Source organism: Quercus suber, unplaced genomic scaffold, assembly GCF_002906115.3.
Source record: "Quercus suber isolate HL8 unplaced genomic scaffold, Cork oak 2.0 scaffold_92, whole genome shotgun sequence".
NCBI classification, from domain to species: Eukaryota; Viridiplantae; Streptophyta; class Magnoliopsida; order Fagales; family Fagaceae; genus Quercus; species Quercus suber.
In genome coordinates this window covers 295,216-308,614 of record NW_027069557.1, presented here as the reverse complement: position 1 = coordinate 308,614, position 13,399 = coordinate 295,216, and the positions used below count along the sequence as shown (strand labels likewise).

The 13,399-nt window shown below is 37.9% G+C and overlaps 1 protein-coding gene across 2 annotated transcripts; it reads left to right on the top strand.

Annotated features, from left to right (window-relative positions):
* The first annotated feature begins 3,936 nt into the window (after positions 1-3,936).
* LOC112009774 (RHOMBOID-like protein 5) lies at positions 3,937-7,260 on the top strand. Of its 2 annotated transcripts, XM_024042106.2 has the most exons (6): positions 3,938-4,399; positions 5,336-5,499; positions 5,581-5,744; positions 6,204-6,460; positions 6,612-6,697; positions 6,997-7,260. In XM_024042106.2, exons 1-5 carry the CDS (start codon positions 4,110-4,112, stop codon positions 6,658-6,660), a joined length of 924 nt encoding a protein of 307 aa, XP_023897874.1. In that variant the 5' UTR covers positions 3,938-4,109; the 3' UTR covers positions 6,661-6,697; positions 6,997-7,260. The 2 variants fall into 2 exon arrangements, with proteins under 2 accessions (XP_065630477.1, XP_023897874.1); XM_065774405.1 differs by lacking the exon at positions 6,997-7,260 and having other exon boundaries at positions 3,937-4,399; positions 6,612-6,951.
* The last annotated feature ends 6,139 nt before the right edge of the window (positions 7,261-13,399 follow it).

The window sequence follows — 13,399 nt, the reverse complement described above, 5'->3', positions numbered from 1 at the left end:
TGGGTAATCACCCACCGTTACCGGTAGTGTGATGGAACCTATTGGAATACCCTGGTCCCTCCGAAGCCGACAAGGGGAGCGCTCGCCGGCATCAATCGTGCTCTGTCTATCCCCATTTGCTGGAATGTTGGATAGTATAGAATGTCTGCTGAGCTGCCGTTGTCGATTAGCACTCGGTGGACGTTGTAGTCCCTCACACGTATACTGAGACCAGCGCATCGTCATGCGGGTGATGGAGTCTCCTTGCGTCTTCTTCGGTGAATCTATAATAGGGCTCTCCACCCGTGTGGTATTAGGCCTCGAGCCCGTTAGGTGGACTTCAACCGATTTAGGTACGTCTTTCGAGCTTTTTTGGAAGAACCGGTAGATGCGGTTCCCCCACTATCATCCTTATGTCTCCGATGGGGGCTCTCGGACGCTCATTATTCCGTCGGGGGGCCGGCTCTTGGCGATTATGATCCGTTTTCTCTTTGTTGACGAACTTCTGCAACTTCCCTTGTCTAATGAGGGCTTCAATCTGCTGCTTTAGGTCGTAGCAATCGGCTGTGTCGTGGCCATGATCTCGGTGGAAACGACAATATTTGTCTCACGGCCGTTTGCTTGGGTCGCTCTTTAGTTTTCCCGGGAATGTTAGTGTCTCCTCGTCTTTGATTTGATCAAGACTTGGTCAATCGGGGCGTTCAGGGGGGTGAAACTTGTGAACCTCCCGCTCGGGGGCTTAGGGCGTCTTTCGTCCCTTCTGTCTCCTGTCCTTGGTCTTTTCTGCCCTTGGTCTTGGCGCATGTCCGCCTGGCGTTCCCTCTTCCTGGGCCTTTATTCCCGTGCAAGTAGCGCGTCTTCCACGTTCATGTACTTGGTGGCCCTGTAGAGCACCTCTGACATGGTTTTGGGGTCGTTTTTGTATAGTAAGAACAAAAACTTGCCCTTCCGCAATCCGTTCGTGAAAGCTGCCACCAGTATCTTGTCGTCGGCTTCATCAATTGAGAGTGCCTCTTTATTGAAGCGGGTTATGTAGGATCTTAACGTCTCGTCTTCTCTCTGCCTGATGCTCATCAAACACGCTGTGGACTTCTTGTACCTGTGTCCCCCTATGAAGTGTGAGGTGAACTGAGCGCTTAGTTCTTTGAAAGTGCTGATGGAGTTCGGTGTCAGCCGACTGAACCAAATCCTCGCGGGACCCTTCAGTGTAGTTGGGAAGGCCCTGCAATGATTTCGTCCGGTACCCCTTGTAGATGCATCAAGGTCTTGAATGTCTCTAAGTGGTCTAGGGGATCCTTGACCCCATCTAGCTCTCTATTTGCGGCATTCGGAACTTGTGTGGAAGGGGAAAGGAATTGATGGGGCCGGTGAATGGAGAGTCGGTCCGGTTCACCAGGTCATCCAGATCGCTGGACACTCGCCCCTTTAGGGCGTTCATCATGACCTCCATCTGTTCCTTCATCGCCTGCATCTCTGCGAAATAGGCGGAGTCGTCGCATCCGTGAGGGATGGGAGACTCATGTTCTGTCGTTCTGGCCTGCTTGGGGCGTTACTCCCTTTAGGCCTTTCTCGTTCTCTTTGCATGGCGCTGGTGCCTTTCTAATCTTCCCTCTGGTTGTGGGGTGCTGTGTTTCTTTGACGCAGCTGTTCTTCAGGTCATGATTTTGTTTGGTGAGGCGCTCCACAGCCGCAGTGAGGGTCCGAACCTGTCTTTCGAGTGCGGTCGTGGGTAGTCCCTCTCCTTGGATGTCGTTGGTTGTTGCCATCGAGCGAGTGAGCACCATGCAACTCTTCTGTCTCAGGGATGAAGCAACGTCTGACTGCTTTCTTCTTACAACGTTCCCACAGACGGTGCCAACTGATGAATCAAGGAAATTACCAATGAGTGCACGATGCTCCTTTCGCTTGTATGTTAACCTGCACGAAACAAAGGAGAAAACTATCGAAGGACACCGGTGTGGTGCCGCCAAACACCCTCCAAAGGTTAAGTCAGAAAGTATTCTCACAACTCTAGAGTGCTAGAGAGGGGTTAATTATGCGTACCTTGGCTTGTGAGGGTATTGGGGCTTTTATAGTGGCATAAGGTTGACATCCCTTTCTTGGCGCGGAAGTCTTTTCCTTATAGGACTCTCCTTGTAGAATCCTAAACGTGATGAATAGATCTCCTCCTTATATGGAAGATCTTCACCAAATATGTAAGATTTCCGAAGTCCTACTAGCACAAGGACTCTATTTGGGCCCTTATGAGAATGGGCCAAAATATCCCCCATGAGGGGCCCAACAGGCCCATAGACAACCAGCCCACCTTCCTTCACTCCGTCCATATCCGGCCCGTTCACATCAGATCCGTCCATTGGAGGCCCGTGCAAATGACGGACTCGCTTATTTGGACGTCCGCGGACCGTACTCGGCCCGTCCAATCACATAAGACATTCCAAGGTATTTTGTCCCTTTCAATTCCTATGTGCGTCTTTATTTTTCATTTCATCCATGTAGTTTGATAGGTTTCACCAAAAAAAAAAAAAAAAAAAAAAAAACCTAAGAAGGAAAAAAATTTCACAGTTCTCTGCTCGCTTACAAAATAAAAAATAAAAAAAGCTCTCTGATAAGGCTTATGTTTTTTGTTTCTAGTGAGCCGTCTAATAAGGCTTTTTGTGAGACATTAGGAAATTATTTATTAAAACAGCTTTCATTGCCCCTACAAATTTTCATGTTGCTTTACAACTAATTTCCAAATAATTAGTTTTAAAATTTTTTTTAAAATAATTAGATTATTTTGATGTTAGACTTTTTTTTTTTTTTTGGTTGATAAATCCAATAGTTACAAACTGTGTCATGTCGGGATTCTCACTATGTTCCCAATGACGTTCCATTAGGCGTGGGACGTTTTGCACTTTTGCTATGTACACTTGTGTGGTATTGCTTTTGTATTTTGTAGAGTGAAAGATTGCTTACGAATGAACACCTTACATACTCCCCCTTTTATAATCACAAATGGGAACGGAGTATAAAAAAAATGTTAAAATTCTATTGGTTAAGATATGGTTACAAAAGCAAACTTTTGCACACTATCAAGTAGTAATATTCCGTGTCAAGCGAAGATTTAGTTCGGTGTTCTTGTACATTAGAGACCTGTCATTATGATGCAAGTCATGATCTTTATGGATCCATTCCAATGTACACAAAGCACTGTACCCTTGCCAAGTCCCTCCTTATCTATCTCATTCTGTTCCACATGACATGACACTATATATGTTGTCTATGTAAGTTAAGCCGTTAGTGAAATTTGTTTTTTTGACACTGGTTTAGTGCTCTTTCGCACCGCACATATACTGAATGGCATGCATGAGGTGCATGTAAATGGTCAGAATAGCCATTATTAGGAGTTGTGGAGACTTCAGTTTCCCTAACCATACTCGCCTTCCCCATCACTACTTTTGCTGGAATATATATAAGTGATTTTACGTTTTTCATTGGAAAAATAATAATATTGTTTAAAAGATTATATTTCTATGTACATATATAATTTTAAATAAAATTTTAGAGCGTTATAATTGCAACTATTTACAACTACATCTCTCACAAACACACACACACACATATATATATACATATAGGTCTTGAATTAATGGGTGGTCTATTCAATAATTATCTCATATATGTGGTAGATACATTATCTATCTCATAAGTCATAACATGTCATGTATATGCATCAGCTTTTCAACTCAAATAAATAGGACTCAAATATTGTGAAGAGAAAAATAATACACATTTGATCATGTGACACCAACAAAGTTTAGTGTATAAAAAATCCGTAGTTCTATAATTAAAGTTTGGACATGTAATCATCATCTATATATGTAAATATAGAAACTGAAAAACAAGGCTCATAAGCTCTATGAAAATTTAAGAAAATCGTTAAAATTTGGTTATTTATACAAAAATTTCCACTTCTATTACTGGGGAAAATTACCAAACTTAAGTTAGCTGCCAACCCAGCAAGACCTGTTCCTCGCCAGGAATAGCCTATTTTATTTTTTTCTCTTTCTTCTTGGGCACACAATAGAATCTGTCACTGTCGCAAATTCGCGACGTCGGTGCAGCCTGCCTTTTCCTTGGCCATAGCCACAATGGGGAATTTCAGGCCTACACCGCCATGTGACCTAGAGACGGGCCCTCTCAAGGCTCGGCCACCACCACCGCCTTCACCCCATTTTCACCCTCCAGCCCCTCAGTCATGGTTCTCTTGGCTTGTGCCGTTGATTTTTGCTGCTAATATCGCCATGTTTGTGTACACCATGGCCTACAATGATTGCCCAGCACACGAAAATAAGGACGACTGTCTTTTCCATAAATATTTGGGGAGATTTTCTTTCCAACCCTTCAAAGAAAATGCACTCCTTGGCCCTTCCTCTAACACGTAAGAAGTTTCAATAATTTTCTTTTGTTTTTTCCATTGTGTTATCCTTAAAAGTTTTGTCTTTGGAGAATTTAAAATGGGTTTCTTTTATGATTCTTGTTTATTAGTGCTATTTAATAATAGACATGCTCTTATTAAATCAATAAAGAATTAAATCATATCATGAATTGCACCAAAAAAAAGAGAGAGAGGAAAATCATCCTTTTCTTTTTTCGATTGCTTTTCTTTGTATTATTTTCTAAATGGAGATGAATAAACAGTTCATAGTTTCCAATAGATATCTTTTAGGTTAAATTATTAATTTGATCCTTCATCTATAGGATATGGTTTAATTTGATCAATTGACTATAGATTGCATCAATTAGCCCTTGGCCATCAATGGTGTCAATATAATCCTTTAACTTTCAAAATTAAATCAATTTCATCTTTGAACTAACACTTTACTTGAATTTTAACGAATTTAGTTAAAGTGATAAGCGGAACACAAGTTTAAAAAATATTGTAAAAATGTGTAAAAATTTCAAAATTCAAACCTTTCAACCATTATTTAATTGAAATTTAAGCTAATATGAAACCCAAGGGTAAATTTGACTAGATTTGAAAGTTAAGGTCTAAATTGAAATAATTAATAGCTGAGAGACCAATTTACACATTACATAATAGTTGGAACACAAATTAGCAATTTAACCCATCTTTTATACATAAAACTTTGGTTTGAAAGATGAATATTTTGTTACTTAATATTGATCCTTAGTGAAGCATGTAATATGGACCCTTAAGCAAAAGTAGAATAATTAAAATTAAAAAGCCATTGCAAGCTAATAATTCAGGTCAAGCCTATTAATTAAAATAATGTAAGCTAGGGCTTATAGGATATATCTGCTAATCTAATGTTGAATATCATCCAAACTGCTACAAACTTGATTATATATACAGGCTGATAAAACTAGGAGGTCTTGAAAAGAAATTAGTGGTGGAGGGAGGTGAAGGATGGAGGCTCTTGTCTTGCATGTGGCTTCATGTTGGAGTTGTGCATTTAGCTGCCAACATGTTGAGTCTTCTATTCATTGGAATCCGGCTTGAGCAGGAATTTGGATTTGGTTAGTATAATCTGACTATTGTCTAATAAGTTTTTGTACTGTCTACCTTTGCTGATTTTTCAACTTCTTGGAATTTGGCAGTGAGAATTGGAGTCTTGTACCTGCTTGCTGGTTTTGGTGGAAGCTTGTTATCTGCTCTTCATGCAAAATCAACAGTATCAGTTGGTGCATCTGGTGCACTTTTTGGATTATTGGGAGCCATGCTCTCTGAGCTTCTCACTAACTGGACAATCTATGCAAATAAGGTTACATTTTCTTTGGGCAACTTACACAATTTTCACCCTAAACTATTATCTTGATTACACTTACCCCTAAACAATCAAAACACATGATTTGCCCTCCAAAATAATAACTTTGTTTCAATGTCCCCCTGCCATTTGTTGTGGTGTTAAGTCTAATAGAATTTACATTGAAAGATCAATTTACCCCTCTCCAAAACAGATAGCTGAAAGGTAAATTGATCTTTCAATATTAAATTTCATTAGAATTAACAGCTAAATACACAGTAAAGGGTTTAGTGTAAAGAATTTTTAAAATTGTGGGGTCAATTGTGCTTTTGATCAAAGAATTAAGTGTAATTAGGATGATATTTTAGGGTGAAAGAATATAATTTTTCGTTTCCATTTTTTGCTTTTTATGAATGTAAAAGTTACTATAATATACTCTTAGTTTGTGAAAATAGTTATTGACTCCTAAATATTCAGTGTGCAGCACTTTTTAGCCTCGTGATCATTATTGCCATAAATTTGGCAGTAGGGTTTCTACCTGGTGTGGACAATTCAGCTCATATTGGAGGATTCATTTCAGGATTTCTCCTTGGCTTTATTCTTTTGGTTCGTCCTCAATTTGGATATGTAAGCCGTAGATACATTCCTCCAGGATATGAAATAAAGAGGAAACCCAGGCACAAGTGTTATCAGTACCTGTATGGGATTATAGCCATAGTCCTCTTAATTGTTGGGTAATTTACTTGAACTTTCGCTTCATTCTAAGCTTCTTGTTTTAAGTATCTATCATGGAAAAATGATCCACCCGTTGCTAACATTTTCATTTGATTTGTTTTGTCTACCCCCACACCCCGAAAAAAAAAAAAAAAAAAAATTTGTTGGCAGATATGCATACGGATCTTATGAGCTATTTACCGGCCAGAAGACGTTTTAGTCTGCCCGTCTAGAGCTTCAATCGGCTGAAAGATTATGTCAGTCTAACTTCCTATTCTTCAAGCTTTGCAAATATAACAATACTAATTTTCTCTGGATGCACATATATACCTGTGTTTGGATTGTGCATTTACTTTTCTTTTTTTTTTTTCTATGAGAATTTATATTTTTGTATATACGTGGACATCTTTATGGATGTTCACATGTAAATATGAAGGTATGTGTGTATGCATGTATAAATGGATTGATGTAGGTACTTTTCAGTGAATGTATGTATTTTTGTGTGGTTGTATCTTCCTCGATTGAAATTGGTTAAAGATCTGTATTTTCTTTGAAGGTACTCGCTGCGTTAGAGCATAGCTGAAGAGAAATAGAGACAAAAACCAGGCACGCAGAGACTCACAGATTGCAATATGGTGTAGCTTGCTATACTCAAATCCATTTGGCTTATAAATCAGTATAGAGAAATACATGAATGATTACTTATGAGAGAATTTAATGGAATTGGATAGAGAAATACATGCATGAAAGCAATTTGAAGGACCAATGAAATAGTATTCAACACTATCAAGCATCATATATTCATTAATATTTTCTTCAATTCCAGCAGCCTATGTTGTACACTCTAGGACATGTAAATACACAGGGTGGGTCTCACTCACCATAGGGCCCACTTCTATGTGAGAGGGAGAGAGTATACTCCTAGACTACCTAATAAATTTCTTGGAATTGGAGAGGACATAGTTTATCAAAATTCCAAAAAATTTATAATTACATACAGATAAAAGAAGTTGGCATGGCCTATCATTGGTTGAGGAAAGTATTTGATAGGAAGCAACATTTTGAATGCACCCTGGCAGTTTATTTTTCTGAACAACTAAAAACAATTACTACGTATTCATGCCCATGAGGTAGACAGTAGACACAAACCAAATGGATCTCGATAATAAATTAATATTTATATAAAAATTTTGGGCTGAATATCCTACACTAAATTAAATTTTTGTGAAAGGTAATTGGAAGTTAGGAACATAATAAAACAGAAGAACAAATATGCAGCAATATATAAGTCAAGAAATTAGCTGATTTTGATGCTTTTGTGCACTTATATCATGAGTCACCAATGAAGGACAGGATGGAGAAAGGTGATAATGCCCAATGAAGATCAACGACCATGCTAGTAGGCATGAAAATTTTGGTTCAGAATGAAGCTTCATAAGATCAACTTTGTGACTAATTACAGCCACGGTATTACGAAAAGGAAGATTTACCTGTATGATAATGATATTGATATTGCCCCAAACAGATCTGCATTGAAATTTACTACTTCTGTTGTGCAAACTAGCACCCCATGACTCAAATTAATAACAATAAATAAGCAGAATTAAATAACAAGTACACACAAAGAACACAAGAATTTACTTGGTTCGGCTAACTGCCCACCTCCATGGCGACGACGATGAAATTTTACTATTAAAATAGGGGCATACAATAATACACAAAAACACTCTCAAGGAACTCAAATCTCAATTATCTCCTAACTCTCTCTCTCACAAGAAAGATACAAGACTGAAGAACCCACAACTTTTTCTCTGATGCGGCTGTTCTTCTCTTCTTATTTTATTCTTATATGGTTATATAGTTCAAGGACTTATTGGAATTACTCTTACTGCCGCATATCATAAAAGCAAAAGTGCGCGTGCGCGCGCGCGCGCACACACACACACACATATATTACTTTAACAAGTCAATTCCAGGACTCCAAATAAACTTGCATTCGGTCAATTACTATGACCGAATTGGGCTCGATTGGGCTTTATGGGCTTATGCCAATTCAAGCCACACATGTGGGCCCACTTCAACAAATCTCCACCTTGACTTGAATTGATCAAGCTACACTAGCAAATTCCAACATCACCTCCACTTTAGCTCTTAAGGACACACATGCTACAAACACCAATCAAGTCCAAGTAATTCTTAAACTTGTCTGTTGGAAATGACTTTGTCAACATATTTGAGGTATTCTCTTTCTCTCTGTGAGTAATCCTTAGCCACTAACTGTGCCTTGAATTTTTCACCTTCATTTTTTGATAATGCTTCTTTCTTGTGATATACCCACTTGCAAACAATAGCCTTCTTTCTCTTGGGCAATTTCACTGATTCCCAACTCTTATTCTTCTGTAGTGACCCCATCTCTTCTACATCCTTGTAAGATGATGGATCTCCACTGCTAGTTATGAGAGCAAAACTAACCATGTCTTCAAAGCCATATCTTTGTGGTGCTTTATGAACCCGCTTCTCTCTACCTTTAGCAATTTATTGTGAAAAGCCGGTGAAATAATCTATTTACACAATGTTAAAGAAGAAAGATAGAGAGGAGAGAATATGACACAAGGAATTTATATGGTTCGACAATATGCCTATGTCCATAAGAGGCGACAGAATAAAGTTTCACTATAACTTTAGAGATTACAATAATAACTTGAAGGCACTCACACAAACCTAAACCCCAAATACACCCTTGGTTCTCTCACAAATAAATAGAGAATATCTTATTGTATTTAGACAAAAGTTGCAGGACACTTTAACTTCCTATCTCTGGTGCACACACATAGAAGAAGCTCTTTGCTATCTCTCTATCTCATGTAGGAACTCTCTCTTGCTCTACCTCTATTTATCACTAAAGTTCAACCGAAATACAAATAGTTTCAACTTATGCAAGACTTCTATTGTTAAGGAAGTCAACAATAGTGGCCAAGAATCCATGCAACATTTAATGCAAGGAGTGTAGAATTTCTTCATGCATGCTTATTTGCTGAATTGCAAATCTTTGGCTTTGTTGATCAAGCCACACTTTCTAATATAGGCATGCAAGCATTTATTGCCAAGATTGTAATTCATTGCCAAAATTTTTTCCTTGCCTTTTGACAATTCATGCAAGATAGCATTTAATGCTTGCTTATAATGTCAATCCACCGACATTACAATTTAATGCTTGCTGTGAATCAATATCATCATCATCACCCTTATCATTGGGTAAACTATTCTTGTCAAACTCCACCTCAATAGTTAATTTCTCCCGTAAACTATCATCACATGTCTCTGCTTCATTCTGTTTCAACATAAAGGCTTCATCAAATATGACATCTCTGCTGGTCACTGTTTTCTTTGAGATTGGATCCCAAAGCCTGTAGCCTTTAACACTTTTTTCAAAACTAAGAAATATGCATTTTCTGGACTTTGAATCCAATTTAGAACGCTCTCCACTCTGCACATGCATATAAGCTGGATAATCAAAGATTTTTAGACTCAAATAATCAACTAATCTACTTGACCAAACTTCTTCTGGAATCTTGAAATCAATGGCTGATGATGGAGATCTATTAATAATGAAACTTGTTGTGTTAATTGTCTCTGCCCAGAACACTTTAGGCAACCCTGCATCCAATCTCATGCATTTGGCTCTTTCTGCTAAGGCTCTATTTATTCTCTCTGCAACCCCATTCCGCTGTGGAGTTCCTTTAACTATGAAGTGATGAGAAGTACCTTCTTATTCACAAAATCTTATGAATTCTTTTTCTCTATACTATAGTCCATTATCTGTTCTAAGGTATTTTATTTTCCTGCCAGTTTGATTCTTAACTTATGCTTTCCACTTTTTAAATATGCCAAACACATCAGACTTATGCTTCATAAAATAAATCCATACCTTTCTAGAGTAGTCATCAATGAAATTGACAAAGTACTAAGCACCACCATGAGAAGAAACTGACACTAGGCCTCAAACATCTAAATGAATGTAGTCAAGAACACCCTTACTTGTATGAGAGCTTGTCTTAAAACTGACTTTGTGCTGCTTCTAATACATACTTGCAGAAGTCTAGCTTGCATGTCTTTACTCCCTTCAATAAATTTCTCTACATACCATGTTCACCAATATGGCCAAGTCGCATATGCTGTAATTTTGTGTCGTCAGTACTAGACTCCATCGGAGTGGTGATTGCAACTCTTTCTACAACTGTGTTCCTAATCAATCTATAAAGCGTGCTTACTTTTTGTCCCTTCATCATCATCAAAGCACCTTTGGTAATTTTCATGATTCAACCCTTTGATGAGTATGAATAGCCTAAATCTTCCAATACTCTTAAGGAAATTAATTTCTTTTTAAGATTTGGAACATGACTAACATTACTAAGAACTCTCATCAAACATCTTGATCTTTATAGTATCAATCCCAATAACTAGGCATGTAGCATCATTACCCATTTGGACTATACCACCGTTGTAAGGCTTATACGTGTCAAACTAATCTTTCTTTGGAGTAATATGATATGAGCATGCTGAATCTAAAACCCCATATTCCAATATAGCATTGTTACCCAATGAAATTGAGAGTAAATCTACATCAACTTCACTGTCATCTGATATTTCTTCATCAACACTAGCTGATTCTAGAGGCTTCTTTCCATTATTCTTCTCCTCTAAGAGCATTCACACCAATGCTTCTAAAATCTTCTAAAATGCAAAAAGTGACAAAATTTACACAATTTTCCTCCAAAACTACCCATATCAGTGGATGTAAAAATGTGCATATTTGTACATTTACTACAGTAATTGTGCAAATATGCATGGTTATTGTAGTTGTGTATGATAATTTTTTTTTTATCTTTCCTCTGTCAGACTACTTCATTCCAACGTTCACAATAACCCAATAAGAACCTAGCAAAACATAAGAAGAAGAAGTAGGAAGAATCCGAGGATAACCTCCCAACCACCAATCCAGCACCGCCACTACCATCACCGCACCTACCACCACCCAACCAACACCAACACAAATCATTTGAACAGTTGATAATCCACCACAAAGTTGACCCAAAATCAACAAAAAAATTAAAGCAAAATCAACACAAGCAACTAGAAAACCCAACTCAAAATTAAGCCAAACCAAAATCAAGCCAAACCCACTAGAAAACCCAACTCAAAATCAATCAAAACTCACTAGGAAACCCAACTCAAAAACAGTCCAAACCTACCAAAAAATTCAACTCAAAATCAATTCAAACCCACCAAAAAACCATCACAAACCAAAATCAAAACCAAAACGAAAACCCATGTGAAAAAACCCAACGGAACCATTATAGCTGCCGAACTGCTGCCTCTAATCTGCTGTCACAGATTTGCTGCCACTCTGGTGCCAGATCTGCCGCCGTGTGTGAGTGTTTGAGAGAGGAAGATAGTCGAGGAAGGAATGAGAGAGAGACCTTTGGAATTGATATTTGAGAGTGAGAGATACGGTTCAGATGAAGGAGAGATTTTAATAAATAACTAATAAAAAAAGAGTAAATAATATTATTTAAATAGAGTAAATTGTAAAATAGATAAACTAATGTGTGTTTTAAAAAAAAGTGATAGTGTAAATAGAAAAAGTAGGTTCTTAGTACAAAATAGATGGAAAATTTTAACTGGATTGATCTGAATGCTCTTTCAACTCTTCACATTGATTCTTGTAGTGCCCTTTCTTGTGACAATAAAAGCACTTTATATCTTTCTTTGCACATGATATCGATTGAGATTTGTTCCCATTGGATCTTGACTCGCTTCTACCCCGATTGCTCAACTCTGACTTTACAACAAATCCATCAGTTTGAGAACCATTACCATCTTGCTTCATCTTCACATGTGACAAGAGAGCACTAGTCACCTCATTGAGTACTACAATCTCTTTCCCATACAACAACGTAGTTACTAGATGATCAAAATGTGTAGGAAGCGACGCTACTAAGAGTAACATTATATCTTCGTCCTCATAACTCACCATAAAACTTGACAATTGGGTGTTCAACTTGTTAAACATGTTGAGAAGCTCCAACAAATCTGAACCCTCCTTCATATGCAAACTATACAGTTGCTTCTTCATGTAAAACTTGTTCTTCAAATTTTTTCTCATATAAAGACCTTCTAGTTTTTCCTAAACTTCCTTTGTGGTCTTTGATTCTAGGATGTTGTAAATAACCTCATCACTTAGGTTGAGACAAATAGCACTAGCAGCTTTCTCATCCATCTCTACCCATTCTTTATCATTCATCTTTTCCTGTTTCTTCTCCTTCCCAAGTAAGGCCTTATGAACTTTTTGTTGAATTAAGAGATCTTTCATCTACCTTTGCCAAAGTGAAAAATTTCCCTTACTACAAAACTTCTCTAAGTTATACTTTGTGCTTAACCTCTTTACTGTGTTCAAAGGATTAAATCCTAACCTTGCTCTGATACCACTTGTTGTGCAAACTAGCACCCCAGGACTCAAATCAATAACAGTAAATAAGCGGAATTAAATAAAAAGCACACACAAATAATACAAGAATTTACGTGGTTCGGCAAACTACTTACTTCCACAGCGACGATGAAGAAATTTCACTATAAAAATAGAGAGATACAATAGTGCACAAGAACACTTTTAAGAAACCTAAATCTCAATTACACCTGAGTTCTCTCTCTCTCACAAGAAAAACACAAGACCGAAGAATCCACAATTTTTTCTCTGATGCATGTGTGTGTGCGCGCACGTGTGCGTTACTTTATCAAGTCGTTTCTAGGACTCAGAATACAACTTGTATTCAGTCAATTACTATGACCGAATTGGGCTTGGTTGGGCCTTATGTGCTTGTGGCAATTCAAGCCACACACGTGGGCCCCCTTCAACAATTTGCATAGCCAACATTGAGTATTTTGAAAAAGGCTTTGTT